Source organism: Amblyomma mixtum, chromosome 3 (assembly GCF_055824585.1).
Source record: "Amblyomma mixtum isolate Tamu chromosome 3, ASM5582458v1, whole genome shotgun sequence".
Lineage (NCBI taxonomy): Eukaryota > Metazoa > Arthropoda > Arachnida > Ixodida > Ixodidae > Amblyomma > Amblyomma mixtum.
Genome location: NC_143014.1, coordinates 213,193,339 through 213,212,949, shown reverse-complemented (window position 1 = coordinate 213,212,949; position 19,611 = coordinate 213,193,339). Strand labels below are relative to the sequence as shown.

General features: G+C 45.6%; 2 protein-coding genes and 1 long non-coding RNA gene across 4 annotated transcripts in view; 2 read left to right on the top strand and 1 right to left on the bottom strand.

Annotated features, from left to right (window-relative positions):
- Positions 1-3,776, top strand: part of LOC149353568 (E3 ubiquitin-protein ligase COP1-like) — a 33,111-nt gene extending 29,335 nt beyond the window's left edge. Inside the window, exon 21 of the mRNA XM_089582660.1 lies at positions 53-3,776. Within this exon, the coding sequence (XP_089438786.1) occupies positions 53-70 (18 nt within the window). The 3' untranslated portion in view covers positions 71-3,776. The remainder of the gene's footprint in view (positions 1-52) is intronic.
- The window catches only part of LOC149353566 (uncharacterized), a 33,177-nt gene that overhangs the window by 6,280 nt on the left and 7,286 nt on the right, over positions 1-19,611 (bottom strand). The window contains exon 1 of one of the 2 annotated variants that reach the window (XR_016291011.1): positions 7,660-7,787. The exons of the other annotated variant lie outside the window; for it this stretch is intronic. This is a non-coding gene — a long non-coding RNA (uncharacterized LOC149353566). Of the gene's footprint in view, positions 1-7,659; positions 7,788-19,611 lie in introns of those variants that run through there. 2 annotated transcript variants of the gene reach the window in all.
- On the top strand, positions 8,245-17,685 carry LOC149353567 (uncharacterized). The gene is made up of 3 exons (XM_089582661.1): positions 8,245-8,758; positions 10,592-10,918; positions 14,100-17,685. The coding sequence occupies exons 2-3, from the start codon at positions 10,810-10,812 to the stop codon at positions 14,462-14,464; spliced, it is 474 nt and encodes a 157-aa protein (XP_089438787.1). The 5' UTR covers positions 8,245-8,758; positions 10,592-10,809; the 3' UTR covers positions 14,465-17,685.

The following is a 19,611-nucleotide window of genomic DNA, read 5'->3' as shown; positions in this document are numbered from 1 at the left end:
CGTTGCAGTTAATTTCATATCTAACTTACTTTACTATTTTCCTAAATTTTAGGTGCTGGAGTTGGCGTGAAAATGAACCATTCACACATTTCATCATCCTCTGCAACCATCACCCTGTGCACATCCATGCTCCAGACTGGACAAGAATGTTCTGCTATTTTTGTTTGTGTGTTACATTGTATGTGCTGTTTTTCACTGTTTTCTTTTCATCTGCAGCGTTACTGTTGTATTTGTAACAGGTTGATTTATTTTGCTTCTCACTGTAAAGGTAGCTGCAAAAGCCTGTAGGTGGTATGCACTGGCGCCCAGCCGCGCCGCTGCCGGCCGCCATGATTGAGGTGCACGTAGCAGACAAACTCCTGCTCCGCGAGCATGTTTTCTTCGCATGTTGCGTTCAGACTGCCGTTTGGAACCCGCGTGCATCGCAGATTCGGCCGGTAGTCGCTGGGTGCGAGAGTCGCACGTAACTACCTCGTAAGCGAACGCCCTTCGACTGGGCAGCTGTGCTTGTTATCGCGCTGCTCGAGCCTGTCGAGGAAACGGGCGCAGCAACAAAAGTTGGTCGCTGGTTTGGTTCCCCGCGATTCTGGGATATAAGCTTGCATAGCAGTAAATGACAGCAGCACTTCCGTGACACCGGAGAGCGCATGTATATGAGGTCTGTTAGAAAAGTATCCGACTTTTTACAAGCACGCTTGCACCAGCCTACCTTGAACCTTTGTGCGCATGCACAAATTTTTTCCCGCCTGCCGATAGCGTCAGTCACTGGCACACAGCGTTTATGTGAGGCAGTGCGCAGTACTCTCGTCGGTTTTTTATTGCAAGGAAAATGGCGGAGCGACAGCCGCAGCGCTACTGCATCAAATTTTGCCAGAAATTAGGCGACAGCCAAGTGGAAACCATTCGGAATATTCAGACGGCTATCGGTGACAATGCTATGAGCAGCACACAGATTAAGCAGTGGTACAACTGGTTTAAAGACGGCCGCACATCGGTGCAGAGAGAGCCACGCTCCGGTCGGCCATCAACATGCTGAAATGACCAGGTCATGGCCGAAGTGAACTCTGTGGTGATGCGGGACCGTCGTGTGACTATCTGAGAAATTGCAGAAGAGGTGGACATCGCCAATTTTTCTGCACATTCCATTATCACCGAAGATTTGGCAATGGAGAGAGATGCGGTGAAATTCGTGCCGAAGCTGCTCACGGTGGAGCAAAAGCAGCTTCGTGTTGAAGTCTCACAGGAGATGCTGGATTGCACAAGTAGTGAACCCCAATTCATCAACACCATAATCGCTGGTGGCGAGTCTTGGATGTACAGGTACGACCCCGAAACCAAATCCCAGTCGTCACAATGGCAGCATTCCACGTCACCAAGACCAAAGAAGGCCCGCCAAGTGCGCAGCAATGTCAAAGTGATGCTGGCTGCTTTCTTTGACTCCCTCTGTGTGGTACACCACGCGTACGCACCCCACAGGGCCAAACAATAACCAAAGACTACTACAGGGATGTCCTCCGTCGCCTGCGTGGTGCTGTGCAGCGCGAGAGAGCGGAGTTGAGGTCAACAGGAAAGTGGCGCATCAGTCACTACAATTCTCCTGCACATTCCTCGCACTAAATTCACACTTTTTTCGCGAAAAACCAGACTGCTGTAGTTCAGCAGACTCCTTACTCTCCTGATATGGCCTCCTGTGACTTCTGGGTGTTTCCCTAAATCAAGAGGTCATTGAAAGGAGCGCGATTTCAGACAAGAGAGGACATTATGGCTGCAACGACAGCTGAGCTAAACTCCACTCCAAAAGGGGCCTTTTCGGAATACTTCCAACAATGGCAGCACCACTGGGAGAAGTATGTGGAATCCCAAGAAGACTACTTTGAAGGTGATTAGGTTTCCAACGCTCCAGTTATGCCAGTTTCTTTTTCTTCAGCAAAAGGTCGGATACTTTTCTAACAGACCTCGTATTTCAGGCACATTCGAGAGGAAGAGATCGGGGACCCGGCACCACTGGATGGCTGCGGCGCGTCTGCGGTTCTTTTTGCATAACTGTGGACTGTGTATACCTGTGTAGAGCCGTTGATTTCCGAGATGCACTACGTATTTGGCCTTGATATAATGCTTCAGATTTTAATTTTAGGTTGACCTGAGAAATTCTTGCATGAAGCACACCCTAAAAAAGCGCAAGACTGCCACAAAAGTTTGCCTAAATGTTGAATGAAATGATGTGACCTCATGTGTTCTCTTAACTTGAAATAGATTCTTGGGACATGTGCTTCGTTTTTCGCTGGAACCGTGGCCACCCAGACAGAATCTTTTTATCGTGGGCGATGTGAAATCTGCGCTTGCGTCGGGGTTACACTGCAAGCTCGCGAGCTGGCGCGGCAACCTCGATCCTTACCAGAACGGCTCACATATTTTAGCACCGTGCGCTGTGCTGTCAGATGCTGACGAGAAAAAGAGACACGACACTGACGAAACGTGTACTATCAAGTGTAAGCTAGCAGGTACAGGGTCCGTCAAAAGTTCCCAGGCCACAGGGTCTGCTTTCAAGCGGCGTATACTGCCACTTACGATAGCATCAAAGACATCAAGGTTTTCAGAGGTGAGAATAGTACTTCTACTATCCTCTACAGAGATTTTTGGCTCCAGGGGTGTCGTAGCTGCCCAACTATAGCGCTCTAAAGCAGACCCTGTGGCCTGGGAACTTTTGGACGACCCTGTACTCTCGGGTCAGATTTTGTCAACACGGCGCGCACAGTGCAAAAGTGAACTACCTAGCCCAGCTGGCTGCTTTATGCATGAGCGGCCGTTGTGACAATCTATGACTATTTTTATGTAGAAGAATGACTGTTCCAGAGTGGTAACAAGGATTCGGACTCGAGAGGACTCCCACACAGAGGACTTCTCTGCTGCGGCAGAGGATTCCCACACAGGACATAATAGGCCACAGGCTCGAGCAGCGCGATAACAAGCACAGCTGCCCAGTCGAAGTGGCTTTAGTTCAACGTAGTTACGCACGTCTATTGCGCCCAGCGACTACAGGCCAAATCTGCGATGCACGCGGGTTCCAAACGGCAGTCTGAACGCGACACGTGAAGAAAACATGCTCACGGAGCAGGATGGTTTGGTTTGGTTTTATGGGGTTTAACGTCCCAAAGCAACTAAGGCTATGAGAGACGCCGTAGTGGAGGGCTCCGGAAATTTCGACAACCTGGGGTTCTTTAACGTGCACTGACATCGCACAGTACACGGGCCTCTAGAATTTCTCCTCCAAAGAAATTCAACCGCCGCGGCCGGGATCGAACCCGCGTCTTTCGGGTCAGCAGCCGAGCACCATAACCACTGAGCCACCGCGGCGGCGCTCACGGAGCAGGAGTTCGTCTGCTACATGCACCTCAATCATGGTGGCCGGCGGCGGCGCGGCTCGGCGTCAGTGCATACCACCTATAGAACATGGATGTTGTGAGAAGTGACTTCATTACCTGCTGTTTATGGATCATTACCCATGATCCATAAACTTTTGCAGCCAACAGTACATTAGAAGAACTGTAGGTTTATGCATTAGTACAGATTGAGAAAAACAGCACAAGATGACAGACATGCAGAGAACCGGAGCATTCGGCGCAAGCGCCAACACAGGACAAAGTTTATTCTTCATGCTTTTGTTCTCTGTTTAGGCGTAATATCAGGAGCACATATCGTCTTGTATGTTTTTATTTCGCATCACTGTTGCGTGTCGCATGTTGACTCAATAAACATGCTGGCTGGCTCGTTGTCAAGATTGTGCAAGTGCCTTGGCTGGTGTAGTGGAGTGCAGTTCTGCAAGTTACCCTTTGGAGCTTGAAACAGTTCCAGTGCTGACTGTCATGCTGCGACCTAGTTGTAGCTTCTCTTTGTGACCTTAGTTATGAATTCACTGTCGATACAGACACAGTAGTCACTTGTGCGTGTCAGCCATACTCATGCTTTCTTACAGCAATGTTTTTTTATTCACGGAATTTTTCGTCAAAAGAGCCTTCATGAGCTTTCAGGGAATTTTAAGAACTGAATTTTCTTTTTCCACGTTGTTTTCGAAACTACTGCAGGGAAAAATGATCAGAAGTAGGGATTTTTGGTCTAATTGAGGAATTTCTTTATTGTGACTATGATCATCACTGCTTTTTTATAGCACCTTCGATAACACCAGTGCACTTTTTCATCTTCAATGATTGCACTGGTAAGCGTAAGGCTCCACTAATACCATGGGTCCCTGTGCAAGCTTATCGAAACTACCATTATGCTTTCCCCTTAAATGAGGCAGTAGCGCCAAGTACGCTGACAGTGATGTATCCGGGAAAAAACGTTTACTAGCCTTTAAGCTCATGTTTTCACTGTAACAGAGCTGCAGCTACTGTGCAAAGTTGATGCATCATTGTTGGGAGGGCAGACTACCCTCATGTGATGCCCAATAACTGTATCTACTAAGTTGAATTAAAGGTGGTCCATGTATTGCTATGGTTGGAGCACCTGCTTCAGCAGTGCCCGATACTCTGTGCCCCTTTCGTAGCCATGCAGCTTGTGGTGTTAATAGAGGTCACTTTTATACGTAACTAGCTTTGTGTCAATGAGCAAACTTCCCCAAATTCGTGCACCATCCATACTACTATTAACTTCTGTTACAGAAATGATCAAGCCTCAAAGCACTATGGTCACGAAATAATGGTTGTATTTGCTAAGTGTGCATAAGATGTGGACAGTCGTGCCATGTGTTCTACAGTGATAGCGGTAGTGCAATATGAACTAGCTAAGGACTTGCAGCAAGCTGCGCTTGCATGGAAATGGATGTGGTAAATTAAGGATGACAGAAGGAGGACCCTTTGGACAGTGGCTTTTTTGTGTGTGCTGCACGCACTGCACATGCACAATGGTTTGTTCAGCATTTGGACCTTTGTACTTAATTGATGTGCTGGGGTATGTGTTCTCATACTTGTGACAGCTTTGGACATGTGTGTACCTACACTGGCAACACCACCAGGTGTGACGATGGCAAATGGTAAAAAGGTTCTGAACCTTGGGGCCTACTTAATTTCTCTTGCATCTACATCTACGAGTAATTCACACAGTACATACACCGCCAATGCCACCTCGGTACTTTACAATGCCCACCAGAATCGCGACAGCGCCTATTGTTGCCAATGCGATTCTCCTTTCACTGCTCACAGTGGCTGCACAGGGGTCCCAGGTAAATGGGATCCTGATGAACTCGGATTGGCACAGAGTTTGCATGGGGTCTGAAATGGGAGGTCAGTTGGAAATTTGTCTGGTGTGTGTCTAGACACACTACACACACATACAGGATATAGAGATTAACGAACGAATGCAGAAGCTCCATAGTCTCGTGTCAGCATGTTTTATAATGCACTACATGAAATATACTTGACACTGACATTTTGCTGTCATGGCATTCTGAAAGTTAATTGTGAAAAAACTGACAAAACAGCTGCAGTATATGCCTGCTTGCAGAATACCGCTTCCTAATAATACCCGTGTCACAATGTAGTTTTTGTCAACATTAGGAATCGGTTTCCATAGTTTGTCTCTGTGCTGTAGATGCCAAACCATTATACCCTGTGAGGCTTATCTGCAGGGATGCCTTGTGGCTGAAAGTAAACCAAAGCAACTGTTGCTCAGTGCAAAGGACAAGGTTAGTTAGCTGTTGGAAACTGATATGCTGTGCTATTATTAGAAACAAATCCTCATTTTATGTATACAATAAAGTGGTGGTGGTGTTTGAAGGTCACATACCTTCACTCGTGTTCGTGCACCTTGCATGGCTTCAAAAAGTGATGTCAGATTTATATGTTGTGTATGTAGAGAGCAGCTTCCCGTGCTGTGCTAGCAATAAGCTTGCAGTGCCCTTGAAAGGTCACTCACATCTGCTGGTTGCAGTAAGCCACAACTACTGACGTCATGTTCTCGTGCTGCTTGTTCCTCCTCTGGTTTGTCTCGTGGAATAATGACCATGTATTAAAAAGTCATACTGTTGTATGCCCCGATGCAAATTTGACGAAAAATAGAAGGTAGTGGGACTGGCACAAATTCCTGTTGGTACCAGTCGTGGAGGGAGGTGGCCCACCTTTATCTAGTGTGACAATTTGGCACCCCACTCAGTCATGTTAAATGCTAAGATATGCAGCCAGCATTTCAGTAAAACTATTTTCGAAAGGAAAAGGCAACAACTTTAGAACGGAGGCTGTGCCATCTGTGTTCGAAGACTACTTGCTGCACCAGCAACCGAAACAAGTACTTACAAGCATGGTGAAACGAGCTTTGCTTTGGGAAGACCCATGACGGGCAACTATGCAATTTAGCCACAATCCATGTTGCCCACTGCATCACGGGCACCAATGAAGAAGAGTGAACAGGAGAGCAAATCAGGTGAAACAGTGGAACTGCATATGTTGGCCGATTTCTTGCAGTGGCGGCTTGAGAGTAATAATGGTAATGCTTTACATGTAGACGTTGAGCATTTAGTGGAACGCATTACCATGTGCAAACACGAATCCTGCGAAATTGAGGTGGCATTGGAAGCAGCTGTTTGTCATTGCACATGAACTGCAGCAGTGTAAAGTGTGAATGCAGCTGCATTGGTGGCACTGTTCAAGGTGGTGCAGCTTGATTATGCTTGATGGCACTGTACTGCTGCCATCTGGTGGGCATACGAAAGCATAGAGGGAGCACTGGCGCTGCAGAGTGTAGTAAAGATCAGGCCTAGAATTTAAACACTCGTTTGATGAACCTTTCCAAAAGCATAGTACTTTCAAGAGGTTTGGCAACAGCATGTATCGGCACGAACTTAAGTAAACATTCCGAATGTCAGCTGCGAACTGTAAAACTGCACGCAAGAAATGGCCTCCGGCTTTTTGCTTTGCGGGTTAGAGGTGCTGAAGGTCTTGAGTTTGGATTTACCACACAGTGCCTCGGCAACCAGGAAAGTTGGACGCATTGTGCCGGTTGAGCAGCACCAAGTCTGGTAATACCTAACTTGCACTCCAAAAATGTGTCTCCGAAGGAGCCAACAAAACGCTGCAGTAGTTTCGCGGCAAGGAACAGGTGGGAGGTTGTGGTCGGTCACGCCAAACCATACCTCTTGCCACACTGACACGTGTTCACGGGCTTTCAGTGCAACGTACTATCACGATGGAAAGAAACGCGAATAGCGCGCTCGTTTTTTTTTTTTTTTGATAGCGCGCTTACCTGGGTGGTAAGCAAAAAACTTTAGAGTCATTCTAAAATGCATCAGGGCCAACTCTAGCATTTTTTGACTACCACCGGAGTAAAAGCGTGTTTAAAAGAACTGCGAACAGCGGAGCGCCTAGGCGCCGCTCTGTTCGCGTTCCTTCCCATCGTGATAGTATGACATCCGAGGGTCGGCAACAAGCGACAATTTCATTGCACCGCTACTACTGCACCCCAACTGGGTATCTTGGCTTCGCTCATGCGCCTTTATGCGAGGTGAATAACTGTCTGATGGCAAGCGATTCGTCTCGCTGTTTCCAGCTTGAAACAGCGAGGCGGATCGCGACCGGTTTCACAAACGTCAAGTAACGCTGCGTATATACACGGTTGCTCCGAGAAACTTGTTACACACGAATCAAAATGTGAAAGGAACACGCGTCGCACCCAACCAACGTTTCTTGACTCGGCGCTTCGGATAAAACATATTCGCCACCACAGCGGCAACTCCACGAAGCAGTGCCATCTGCGCGCACAGTCATCTCGGACAAGAGAACTTCTTCGCTGATCGGTGGGTTCGATTCAGCAGTGCGATGCTGTACAGTTGCGTCATACTCTCTGCGCTTCTGTTCGTCGCACAATGTCTTCCAAGCAATGTTCAACCGCACAAACTCTTCTGAATCATCGGTGCTCTTTTTGTCGGGATGGAGTTGTAGCACTTTCTTCCGGTAACATTTTTTTATCTCCTCCGTGGGAGCATCACGACGTACCTCAAGGATGTCGTAATAGTCACCCATACTGATAAAAAGCTGGTCTGCAGTAGCACAAATGAACAGGTTCACAGTCAGCCCGAGAGATCCTAGAGTGCTGCTCTCGCTATCGCCATGCAGTTCAGTTTCTCTGACGGCGCACACAAATGAAAAGCCAAGCGCAAATGCAGAATGTGAAATGAACCGGAGGGCGTATTCAGAGGAAGGTGATCCTCGTTGCGATTGGCCAACCGAGAATAGACGTCACTGCTCTACTCTACGTCACTCTGTGGGGACTTTTGGGGAACACTGCGCTTCAACCGACAGGGAAAATCTCAACTCTTCGTGAAAATCCTTGCTCACTATCCCGAGGTATCCCAAGGTGCATTTCTTGCTCGCTTGTTTATTTTTTTGCCTTGAGCATGGAGACGGACATGTGCGATGGCGTTGCTTCAGCGGTTTGCGACAAGGCGTTCTTCAATACTAGTAATTTAAAAACACCCATCAAGGATATTCATGGGGAAGGACGCAGTTGTTGCTGCGACGCGTCTTTTCTTTTTCTCTTTCCTCTGATCTCTCCTCTATCTGCACGCGGCAGCGGTGGTGGCTCGGCTCCAGCCAGTAGGCAGGCCCATGCAATTTCCTTTTCATCCTTCTCCCAGTCACAACATGTAGTAAGGCACGGCCGTTCTTGTGCGACTTACGTCCGAAGCATTTTGTCGCCCTTCGTGACCTGCGACGGCACCACAACTTCGAGGAAGAGGTGGAGAATCTAGTCTTCGACTCTAATAATAAAGGTAAGAAACGAAGTCTATAACTGTTGCATGCACGCACGCAGTGATCAAAGCAATAAAGGGCCAAAGCGGGATGCAGTCGCGCGCTTAGATTACCGATTGAAAAGTTGCAGTTTATTGACTTTTCGAGTGCGCGCATTTTAAGTTTGTAAACACAAAGCGCGTTCTTTTTTTTATTTACGGGCTTACACTCACCTGGGGAAACTTGCACGTGGTTTTGTGCACGAAAACTTAGCGATGACATGCACGTTTTTAAAGGAACCATGAAGATTTCAATGGGCTTAGTCTAGTGCGACAGATCTCAGAGGTAGCCTTTGCGAGCATTCGAGTGAAATGTGCAACGTAAGGTACTATAACCTTTGAAAGCCATGACTTGTCATAGTCATTTTGCACTTATTTGTAATGTAAGGTATAGTTTGTACAAAGTTTAGGTAGTCATAGTTTTGACTCCTAGTAATTTTGAAGTGTAGCATGACTCAGCACTTTACTAGTAACATAAGGTGTGCAGAGTTTGTACAAAGTTGCGCAGTCATGCCTTGCACTCATGACTCATCATTCTGCAACATAGCATGACTGTGCACTTTAATGCTTTGGCATTCTCGCTGGTAAGCAGTCTTATGTGTGTCTGCAGAATTTTTTTTTGGTGTCCTAGCTCCTCCATAAGCAAAGTGACAAGCAGTGCACTCTCTTTCATATTTAAAGTGGAAAAAAACTGCAGGAAAAAAACTGGTCCTTGGAGCAGACTCGCTGCTACAGGCCTTGCTTATGCTTTGTTGCAGGCACCTGCAATGTCTCGACAGGACACACAACATTGTCGCGGCATGCACCAGCTTAGCAGCGCTGAAGCCATGGCAATCGCAACACGCAGAAGTGTGTAGGAAGAATGCCCAGCATTGTTCTGCCTTTAGAAGTCAACAGCGCTGACCTGAATTTGTGGTCAAAGGACAAGGCCATGTAAAAGGTTGCTGTGCAGGAATGAGTTTTTGCAGGATGTAGTAAAATTGAAATACTTCCATGTAACAGTCCGTGTAATAACTTAACCTGAACTTAATAATTTTCTCCAAAAATTGTTCCCCATGCGCTATAGCAGGAAAAAACAGTAAGCGAATGACTGATAAATTTTTAACAATAAAAAAGCTGGGAAATGCAGTTCTGCACTGCAGTTAAAAGGCTAAAAATGTGAAGCTAAATCTGTGATTGTCATGCGCACTTGGCAGAGGCAGAGCGCCAGTAGTAGTGCGAGAGTACTGCATATGTGCCCACTCCATAGCACATGCATTTTTCATTAGTGTATGTAAAAAGTACAAACTTTAATTTGGCCTTGCTTTTCAAAAAATGAAAGTAGTGTGATACACAAAAAATTGACAGAGAAGTTTTGCCGAAATTTTATAAACATGCAAAAGCAGAATTTCATGAACGTTGCCGTGTCTTGTTACTTTACTGTTGGCTTTCTAAGGATGCCTTATGCCGTTATTCATCTGCTATCATTGTGTACACGTTTTTATCAAAATGGAGCCCACCTTTGTTCACGCCTCAATTTTTAAAAATTTCATATTAGTCATGAGTTGTTGTTGTTGTGTTGGATTTATTGGCGCATAAGCTTTAGTCATGAGTGGTCATGGACATAACATCATATGTTGGCATCGTGTTGTAACTATGTTACAATTCTGCTATGAGGCTGTGGTTGCTATGTCGCCGTTGCTATGCTCTTGGCACAAACCCACATACATCGCAGGATCTTGCTCGGGGTTTACCGTTCGGAATTGTGCTTTCACACTAATAATTAACTAAGACTATGTGGAGTGCTTAGTTATGTTTACAATCTTTCCATTTCAGGATTTTGCGCCTGGAAAGACAGAGAAGAAAGCAAAACTTGCTGCCATTTTACAGCTTCTACAGGAAAGAAGGAATGTGCACCAAGGGTTTTTAAACGCTACCTGCACTGCCACCGTTCCGGCTCGTACGAAGAGCTTCCTATAGAACAGCGCCAAAGGCAGGAAAAGGGGCAAGGAAGCTGCAAAATCGGCAAACACTGCTTTGCTACTCTAGAGGTCATGGAGAAAGAGGGCAAGGTATATGTAGTGTTTCAAAAGAAACACTACGGACACTTCAATGAGGCCTGCCACCAAAGGCTGTCCCAGGATGATGCCAGAGTGCTTGCAGGTTAGCCACTCCTCTTGTACAAAGCATTTGTGCATGCTGTGTTGATTGTACCGGAATGTGAAAACGTTTAGAAGCTACACTCCACCAACCTTTCATAAATGGGAGACGAAAGTGCAATAGAAATGTATTTTAGGGGGAAGATATTGCTCATTAACTCGAGTGATCATTTCAATGATTTGTATTATTCTGCGATGCATCTATGGTACAAAAGAGGTGGGACAACACGAAAATGCCTATTGTAAAGTGGGAGAAGGCATGTCCCACAAAACGAGGGGGCGGAAGAAGTTATAGTAAGGCACAGCTTAAGAACCCAGCGCAGTGATGGAACTGGCAACTGGCTTCTTGTAGCAGCTTTTGTAGCAGAAGAAATCGCAGTTTGTAGCAGCAATTTTAAGTTTTGTAGCAGGAAAAATGGCATTTTGTAGCAGAATTCGAGCTTTTGTAGCACAAAAAAAGAAAGCTTCGTACCAAAATTTCATGCCAAAAAACGTTGTTTTAAATAAAGAAGCTTTGTTGTATTTCTGGAACAGGCATTTGCTCAGACGTTTTTAGCAACCACAGCCATGCAAGAGCAAGCTTCAATCCCAAATGCAGCTTAAAGTGCTTGGTTCCTTAAATATAGCCGAAAATAAACAAAACAGGAGGTTCTCCTAAAAACACTGCCGTTTTTATTCAGAACAGCGACATAACGAGATGCTCAACAGAACTATAGAAAATGATACCGTTCATAAAACAAACTTTCAGGTACTATTTCTTCCCTTTTCTTGATCACTCCAGCTTAGACAGTGCCGCTGCGAGCTTTTCCTGTCCATTCTTCAGAAGGGCTTGTCCACTCTCAACGACTGCAAAATGTTTAGACTTGACACCTTTTGTGAAAAGCAGCTCAGCATTGGTGATCATATTCCTGGCCAGTCTGATCTCTCCTTGTACCTTCTTTTCATTCTGACCTCTCTTCTGGGTGTCTTTGTCCTGTACATCACAGTCTTGTTTCGCTTGTTTTGCACGGGTCTCTTCTCCTGCATCCGCCTCCAACCGTTGCAGCTGACGCTTCCGCGACCCTTTCACCGCTCTGATTAATCCTTGTGTCACAGGAATGGCAGCTGGATTTTCTGCCCGATATAAGTTAGTCATAAGTTTTGTTGCCTTTCAGCTTTGACAAAGACATCGAAGACGTGAAGTGTCCATTCACACAGGCAGTGCGCTGACAGTGGTCCCTTTGTTCACCTTCGGTTGTGTTCGGTTGCAAAGCAGCGATGGCGATGTGGCTGCCGGCAGATGCGTTGCCGGAAGTGTTGCCGGCAGACATCAGTTTTGTTTTCACGGAAATGAGTTTCGGTTTCGTTCTCGGCAGAGTTATTGGAGTTATTCAGAGATATTTCGGCGCAGGCGTGGCGCAAAAGTAGGCAAAAAACCGATTTTGTAGCAGCATGTAGCAGGATTTCCCATTTGGCGCAGTTTGGCGCAATTGGCGCAGCAGTTCCACCACTGCCCAGCGGCCAATGCCCCTCAAAGGAAGCCTGCCATCCAATGGCGTCGACCGATTCTCATGATGTCATGGTTAATCCTAGGGGGTAGCATTGCAGGAGGGTGGCAGGTGAAAGGGGATTAGTTATGGCTTTAACTGGATTAACTGATGAAAATCAGCTGACGCCATTGACTGGGGGGTCTTCTTTAAGGGCCATCTGCCACTTCGTTCTCGAGTTGTATCTGACTGTAGTGCAATTCACTTGAGCCTACTTGTTCGCATCAAAGGGTGAAAAACAATTGATCCACGGCACATCGCATGCACAGCACAGTCTGTACGAACTTCATGCCGTTTAGTTTAGAAATGCTTTGTGGAAGGGGTCCAGTCTTTCGAACTGAACATAATTAGGAATGTCATCTAGCACTGAACTACTCCAATGTCTGTTCTTTTGTTTTTCTGCTGGTTTCATTGACTATCCTAGGTCTGTCGCTCAATTGGCTGACGTTGAAACTTCATCCGTAAGAAGTCGGCTTGAGCTCCATGAAACGTGTCTTGAATGACTGACAGTTGCACTTGATGCTAGCCTCTTTTTTTTGGCTGCCTGTCAAAAGCGTAGGCATTTTGTTGCTGATCAATGCAACGCCACCAGTCTAATGGTTGTATAAGGGCCATGTTTTTTCTCATAAGATAGATCGTCTGCAGTGAACTTTCATTAATTAGAATTATTTGGCTGTTTTGGCACTTCATCAGTAATGCTCACAGGAACGGCTGTGGTTTGAGTGTTCAGCTACTAAGCTGGAGTACCCGGGTTAGAACCCGGCTGCGGCAGCTGAGTTTCGATGGAGGCAAGAGGTGCCCACGTGCTGCGCAGTGTCAGTGCCCAAAGATCCCCAGGTGGTCGAAATTATTACGGAGCCCTCCACTACAGCACCTCTTTCTCTCTTGCTTCTTTCACTCCTTCTTTCCTTCATGGCATGGTTGAGGCAGTTACTGCACCATTTCCTTTCCTGAAAAACCACTAATATAAAACACAAGCCTGCACAAGAGTTGAAATCGCAAAAAAAAAAAAAACGAACAAGCAGCATTTATATTTCAGTTTATGTATGACTGGCATGCCCTCCAATTGTCTCTGACTTAGCAGCAGTCATTTAGGTGTTGAAACTGAAACAGCATGAGAAAAATATTCACTTAGAAATTACTCACCTGGCGTAAGTGAATTCTACATTGTGACTCGTGTACACTATTGTCTTGTGCAAAAGTCCAAAGAAACAAAGATCGCGTTCAAAAATTTGGTGTCCCTACTCCTTTAACGGTTGCTGTCAGGCGAATTGGTGCATTTTTTGAATATGCAGAATGAAATGGGATAGGATGAGAAGCACACGTCCTTATTCTTTTCTTGTCCACATTTTCAGTGCTGTTATATTCTGCATTTATAACACGCTGTATATAACTTCCCTGTTTTGCATTGCAGTATGCAAGTTTAAACACTCAAGCTCATAAAAATAAAGTCCATCTGCCTTTGAAACAACCATTTTGTCGTGTGCTTTGCAGTGCCACAAAAGTGAAATGAAAGTAAGATGAACTGTGTGTCACCTGTGAAAAGGAACAAAGTGCAAGACGAAGGAATCCGACCAGAAGTATTTGTCACTTTATTACATGGTTGTAGGCAGATGAACCACCAGAGATGTTAACAGTTTTTTTCTGTACCATTTTCAGGCCGGTTAGCAGAAGGAGTGCCAGAAAAAACCATTGTGCACAACATCCGAGCAGGTACAAGTGGATCAAGCCCACGGATGCAACTTGTGACCACTAAGGACCTCCGTAACATTGCAGATAAGTTTAGGATTGGCAAAACAGAGCAGAGAGATGCAGACAATTTTAAGAGTGTTGAATTATGGGTCGAAGAAAGGAGGGAAGAAAATGAGTCGCCACTGTTGTATTACAGGAAGAAGGGTGACCCCAACAGTCATGATGGTGACTTTGAGCGAGCATTAATGACGTTCCCACAACGAGAGCTCCTTTATGAATTGGGGGCAGCGAAACTGTGCATTGACTCCACCCATGGCATAAATAAGTACTAATTCCAACTGACAACCCTGCTTACAATTTCTCAAGATGCCTTTGGTATCCCGTGTGCCTACTTGATTTCAAAAATGGTGAACACGGGCACTGTGGTGAGGTTTTTCGAGGCCATCAAAGAAAAAACACAATACCATGTCAGGCATTTATGTCTGATGATGCCCCTGTTTATGGCAGTGCATGGGAGCAGGTGATGGGTCCCTTGAGGAGTCGACTGCTTTGCAGCTGGCAGGTGCTACACAACTGGAGCACGCACCTGAATACAGTCACAAACAAGGACTGCAGGAGTACAACAAGGGACATGCTGCACACTCTGATGAAGTGGACAGATGAGACTGACTCTCAACAGTTGCTCCCTGCACTTCTTGGTATCCACTCCAAAGAGCATCAGCTTAATTGCCTTTGGCTTCGTCAGAAATTTTGAGAAAACATACGCAATGAGGGCATGTCAGTGGGCTTACTGCTATAGGCAGTACATTGGATTAACAAAAAATAATCACTTGGAGTCAATGCACAAGGCACTGAAGTACTCTCACTTTGGTGGCTAGGTAAATGGGTGATTGAATACATTAATCAAAGTACTCTTCAATTTCACATCCGAAAAACTTTACAACAGGTGTCAAAGGAGGAGCAGACCACCGCAAATCTGCCCTATTTAGGAAGCGTAAAGTGGGGATTGAGCTTTCTAAGTCCAGTACTGAGAGAGTGGGAGATGGCCAGTGGCATGTAAAGTCACAAAGTTTGGTGAACTTCAAGCACACAGTGGAAAGAACTAGCAAATCGTGCAGTGGCTGCGAGCTTCATAGTGAGCAGTGCGAGGCTTGCCACAACATGTACACATGTACGTGTTGACCATGCAACGCATGTGCACATGTGCAAGCACATGCATGCTGTTGCTATAATGGAGTTACACTCGTGCCAGATGCACAGCAGCCAGAAAGTAGCATCTGACTGTGCTGGCGTTTGTAGGCCCTGCCAGCTGAAGATGGCAGATTTCAGGTGAGGGATTAGGATTATGTTATGAGCTAGTTGGCAGGCTATTCTGACAAAGTGCTTTAGCATAGCAAGCTCAAGACACAGCAGGGAAGAGGAGTGCCATTTGCTAATTTTCTTGAAGCCCACATGGTCATGAGAAAGGTGCGCCATCATATCCCATATCAAGCAGCACCATTGAGGGTGCACTACAGGCCTCTGGTATTTCTTTTCTAGTCATTTCTTTTTCCCGAAACTTTCCTCCTAGGAATGGAGAACTCATCCCGCCACGGCGCCTCAGTGGCTCTGGCATTCCTAGACTGCTTACCCGAAGGCTGTGGGTTTGATCCAGCCATGGCGGCCACATTTCAGTGGAGGCAAAATACAAAGATGGCCATGTGCTGTGCAAAGTCAGCGTGCATTAAAGGGCCCCAGGTGGTGTAAATTAATCCAGAGACCTCCATTATGGTATCCCTCATAGCCCATGTGTCGCTCCCGAATGTTAAACCCGACAATTAAGAAATTGAGATATTTCAGGCCCCTCATTCCCTACTCAGAATCTGCTTGTGTGAGTACGCCCTCTCTGGCACTGCTCAACAGAGAACTTCTGACAATTGGCAAACATTTTTCATCTTTGGGAAATTAGTGCACTCATTTTCTTGTTCATACCTGCCTTGCATTCACTATAATTTTATTTCTTCGTCATCCCTGCTTGATTTCATTTTGCCTGCATGTGATGCACTCAGAGAGGCATGCGCTCTTCAATAAAATTAGTATGAAGTGTCGCTCCATGCTGCATTCCTCTTTGTTGCGTCGTGCTGTCACAGTGCACCGCCCTTTTAGGACATCTTGAGAAAAACAGCGCTTGCAGACAAAGGACCAGAACAAGAAGGACACACACAAAAAAAACAGCGCAGTTGTGTGTCCTTCTTGTTTCCTTTGTCTGCAAGCGCTGTTTTTCTCAAGATGTACCCCAACCAACTCGCCCAGCAACACACCTTGCCTTTCAGGACAGTTGACAATATGTGGTTCTACAGTTCTGCAATGCATATGAGAAAAAGTATTCTTGACAAAAGGCTAAGCCGTAGCTGTCATCTTGCACACTGAAAGCTGCAGCGCAAACTACTATTCATCTTATTTTGCAAAGAGAATACTGCTGCAACAGAAAAACAGTATTACTCATTTTTCAGAGCATTGCTGGTGCAATTTGTGACACGAACTTATATTGCCATGGTAGAAACAGCCGTGAATAGCCTTCCCTCACATGATAAAGCACTTCATAAATGAACTTGCTTGGCTCTTACACAGTGTCTCTCCACCAGCCTTCCAAGCAATGAGCCTTCTGTTGTGTGATGGGAACACTGTGCCAATTTTGTTGCCTAGAAATTCTAAAATGCCCCTATTTGTCGAGAAGGCAGCTTAGATGAAACATATAGTGCCCAGTTAATGTCATTTCCTTTTTACTCATTAATGAAAAATGCTTCAAAACCCAACTGCAATGAAATTATAATTTGGCTAGAATGCCTGTTAATGTGCTGGGTGTGTCATAAAACTAATTGCAACAAAGTTTCATACTTCTCAGAAAACTGACTCTGTTGCTACAAGTGTTTAAAAAGCTGTGTAGTAGACAACGTGGCATGTCCATATAGGCAGATACGGATACCCGAGTGCCATACGGCCTCATGTCTGGCCCATTGGGAATGAACAGATTAAGGACAGTGTAGAGTGAAAGGCTAGGGGCTAAAATGTGGCTTGGCAGTCATGGGTATGGTGCTGTGGCAAAGTTCTTAGGAATTTGTTTCAATCCTGCAGATGCTGATTTCTGTTTCCATTCCAGGTTTCTGTACACCATATTTACTTAAATAATGGATGCATTTGCATAATAAATGCTTTCCCTACATCAATCATCAAAATCTGGGGAAAGTTCAACTGACCACACCATGGTTTACACCATGTAATAAATGCACCAAACTTACCATTCTAATTTTTTCCCACAAGAAACTGCATCCATGATGCAAGTAACTGCGGTATTACAGGTTACAGAATGAAGCACTGTCAGCCGTATTATGTGGCCGCAAGACTGCCTGGCGCCATGTGAAGAGGAATGCTCCCAAGGCTCATCACATCACATTTACTCCAGTATCCAGATATGGCACCCATTTCATCCTGCACGTCACATTCACCTCGGGCTGGTGATAGCCTGCCAGCTAGATTAAGAATGTCGCAAATAAAATGTCTACCTAACTGAAAACTGCGGTTGTATATATCGGAGATTTCTGACTTGTGGCAGTCTACCTGGACAGGTTATGGTAATGCAAGGCAGCCCATTATGCACAGCATATGAGTGCATAGGCGCCACAACTTCGCATTTTTTCTAAGGGTTCATGTTTTGCACTATTGGGTGTGACCCGACCCATCTCTCCACAATCCTCGCGTAATTAATAATAAAGTGCTCCTAATCCTTTTTTGACAGCCAAAATGTATTTTCCTAGGCATATTGGCAATCTGCAATTTGTATTTCTCCACAGATTTGGTACTTCTGAGAAGTTGGACGGTCATTTTTATAAATGATATATTTTTAATAAGCTAGCAGATACTATTCTTGATTTAAACATTTGCAGGCATATATACGCTGCCATTGTTTGCCTTGATAAATACCGTGTCCATTGTGTAATCATAGTACAAACACGTTAATTGATTCTAAAGGATGTTAATGCTGCTTAATTACGCCGTACAAGCCCAGCTGTGGCTTTGGAAAGCTGCCCTTCCTTGGACTCTGACATTAAATACAACTTGTACGTGGGAAAGACTAATCTTACTGTGAGTGTAACGACAAAATTAAACAAATTCCATTAGACGCTGGTATGATCCCGGCTGCGGCAGTTGTATTCCGATGGTGACACACTACAGGCCCAGATGCTGTGCGATGTCGGAGCACGTTAAGGGCCACTGTTGGTCGAAATTACTGGATCCTTCCACTGTGGCGCCCCTCATAGCCTGAGTCGCTTTGGGACGTTAAACCCCATAAGCCAAAGTTAGCATTATGTTCCTGCCGGACCGAGCAGCCACTGACAGGGTAAGACTGTACGAATGGGTACCATCAATCACTACGTGACACCTCCACTCCACTCACCCGATGAAATCCCATCCATCAGTGACACATCCACTCTCTCCACCCTTCGACTCAGATTTTCAACCGCTTGCCAACCGCCTCCTCCCGCCCTCTCTTCTTCCCTCTTCCCTGCAATTTCGTGAAGGTGGATTTCACTCCCTCCACTCTGTCACCTGAGGCTTCAGACCGACGGATTATTCCAACATAGGGGGTTCTGATGCTGATGCACTAAAATGATATTTTTGAAAGGCAGCTACAGTTTGTTACATGTTAAGGAGAAGGGTACTCGCTGCACCATGCAAAATGCGAGATCATTCCCTGGTGTGCACACACTGCATCACAAGGAAGTACATTTGGCACCTAAATTTAAATGTGCAGTATAGCGAGCAGTTAGCACCAGGTGCTGTACACAGACACGAGCACAAAATGAACACGCTTATTACCAGGCCCTCTCTGTGCACTCTCCCTATACATAGTGCGAAGACTGCTTTTGAAGCTAAGGTTGGCCACATTACAAAGAAATAAAGACAGCATGAACATGAGAACCGGACACGCAGCACTGACAGAAATCTCGATAGTCGGTGCTGTGTGTCTGGTTCCCGTGTCGTCCCTTTCTGTTCGGCGACCAACCTTAACTAGAACAAACAACTTGCCCGAACCCTTGCTTTTGAAGCATTGCACATTGCATGCAGTAAGTAGCACACAGTACAATGCACAGACTGAGCCATGTGTGTTATTGTATCAGCAGTAAACCACGTGCAAAAAAAAAAGAAAAGACAGCCAATAACTACAGTCGGTAAAGCGAAATTTGAGCGCAGCTCTTCACATGTTTTAGTTTTGCAGTATGCTGAAGTAAAGAATTCCAGAGAGCCACCTGCCCCGGCGAGAGGCAGTGATAGGTGACATTTCGCCCTGAGCACTTGGCTATCACATACTTTGTACACAAGTTCTGTCCCGCCTCATACGAACACCAAAACACTTTCTTGAATATCTTTTTCAATGAAGGCAAATACACTGGCTTACACAAACATCGAAATTACTTGCTATTACATCTTAATAAAGTGT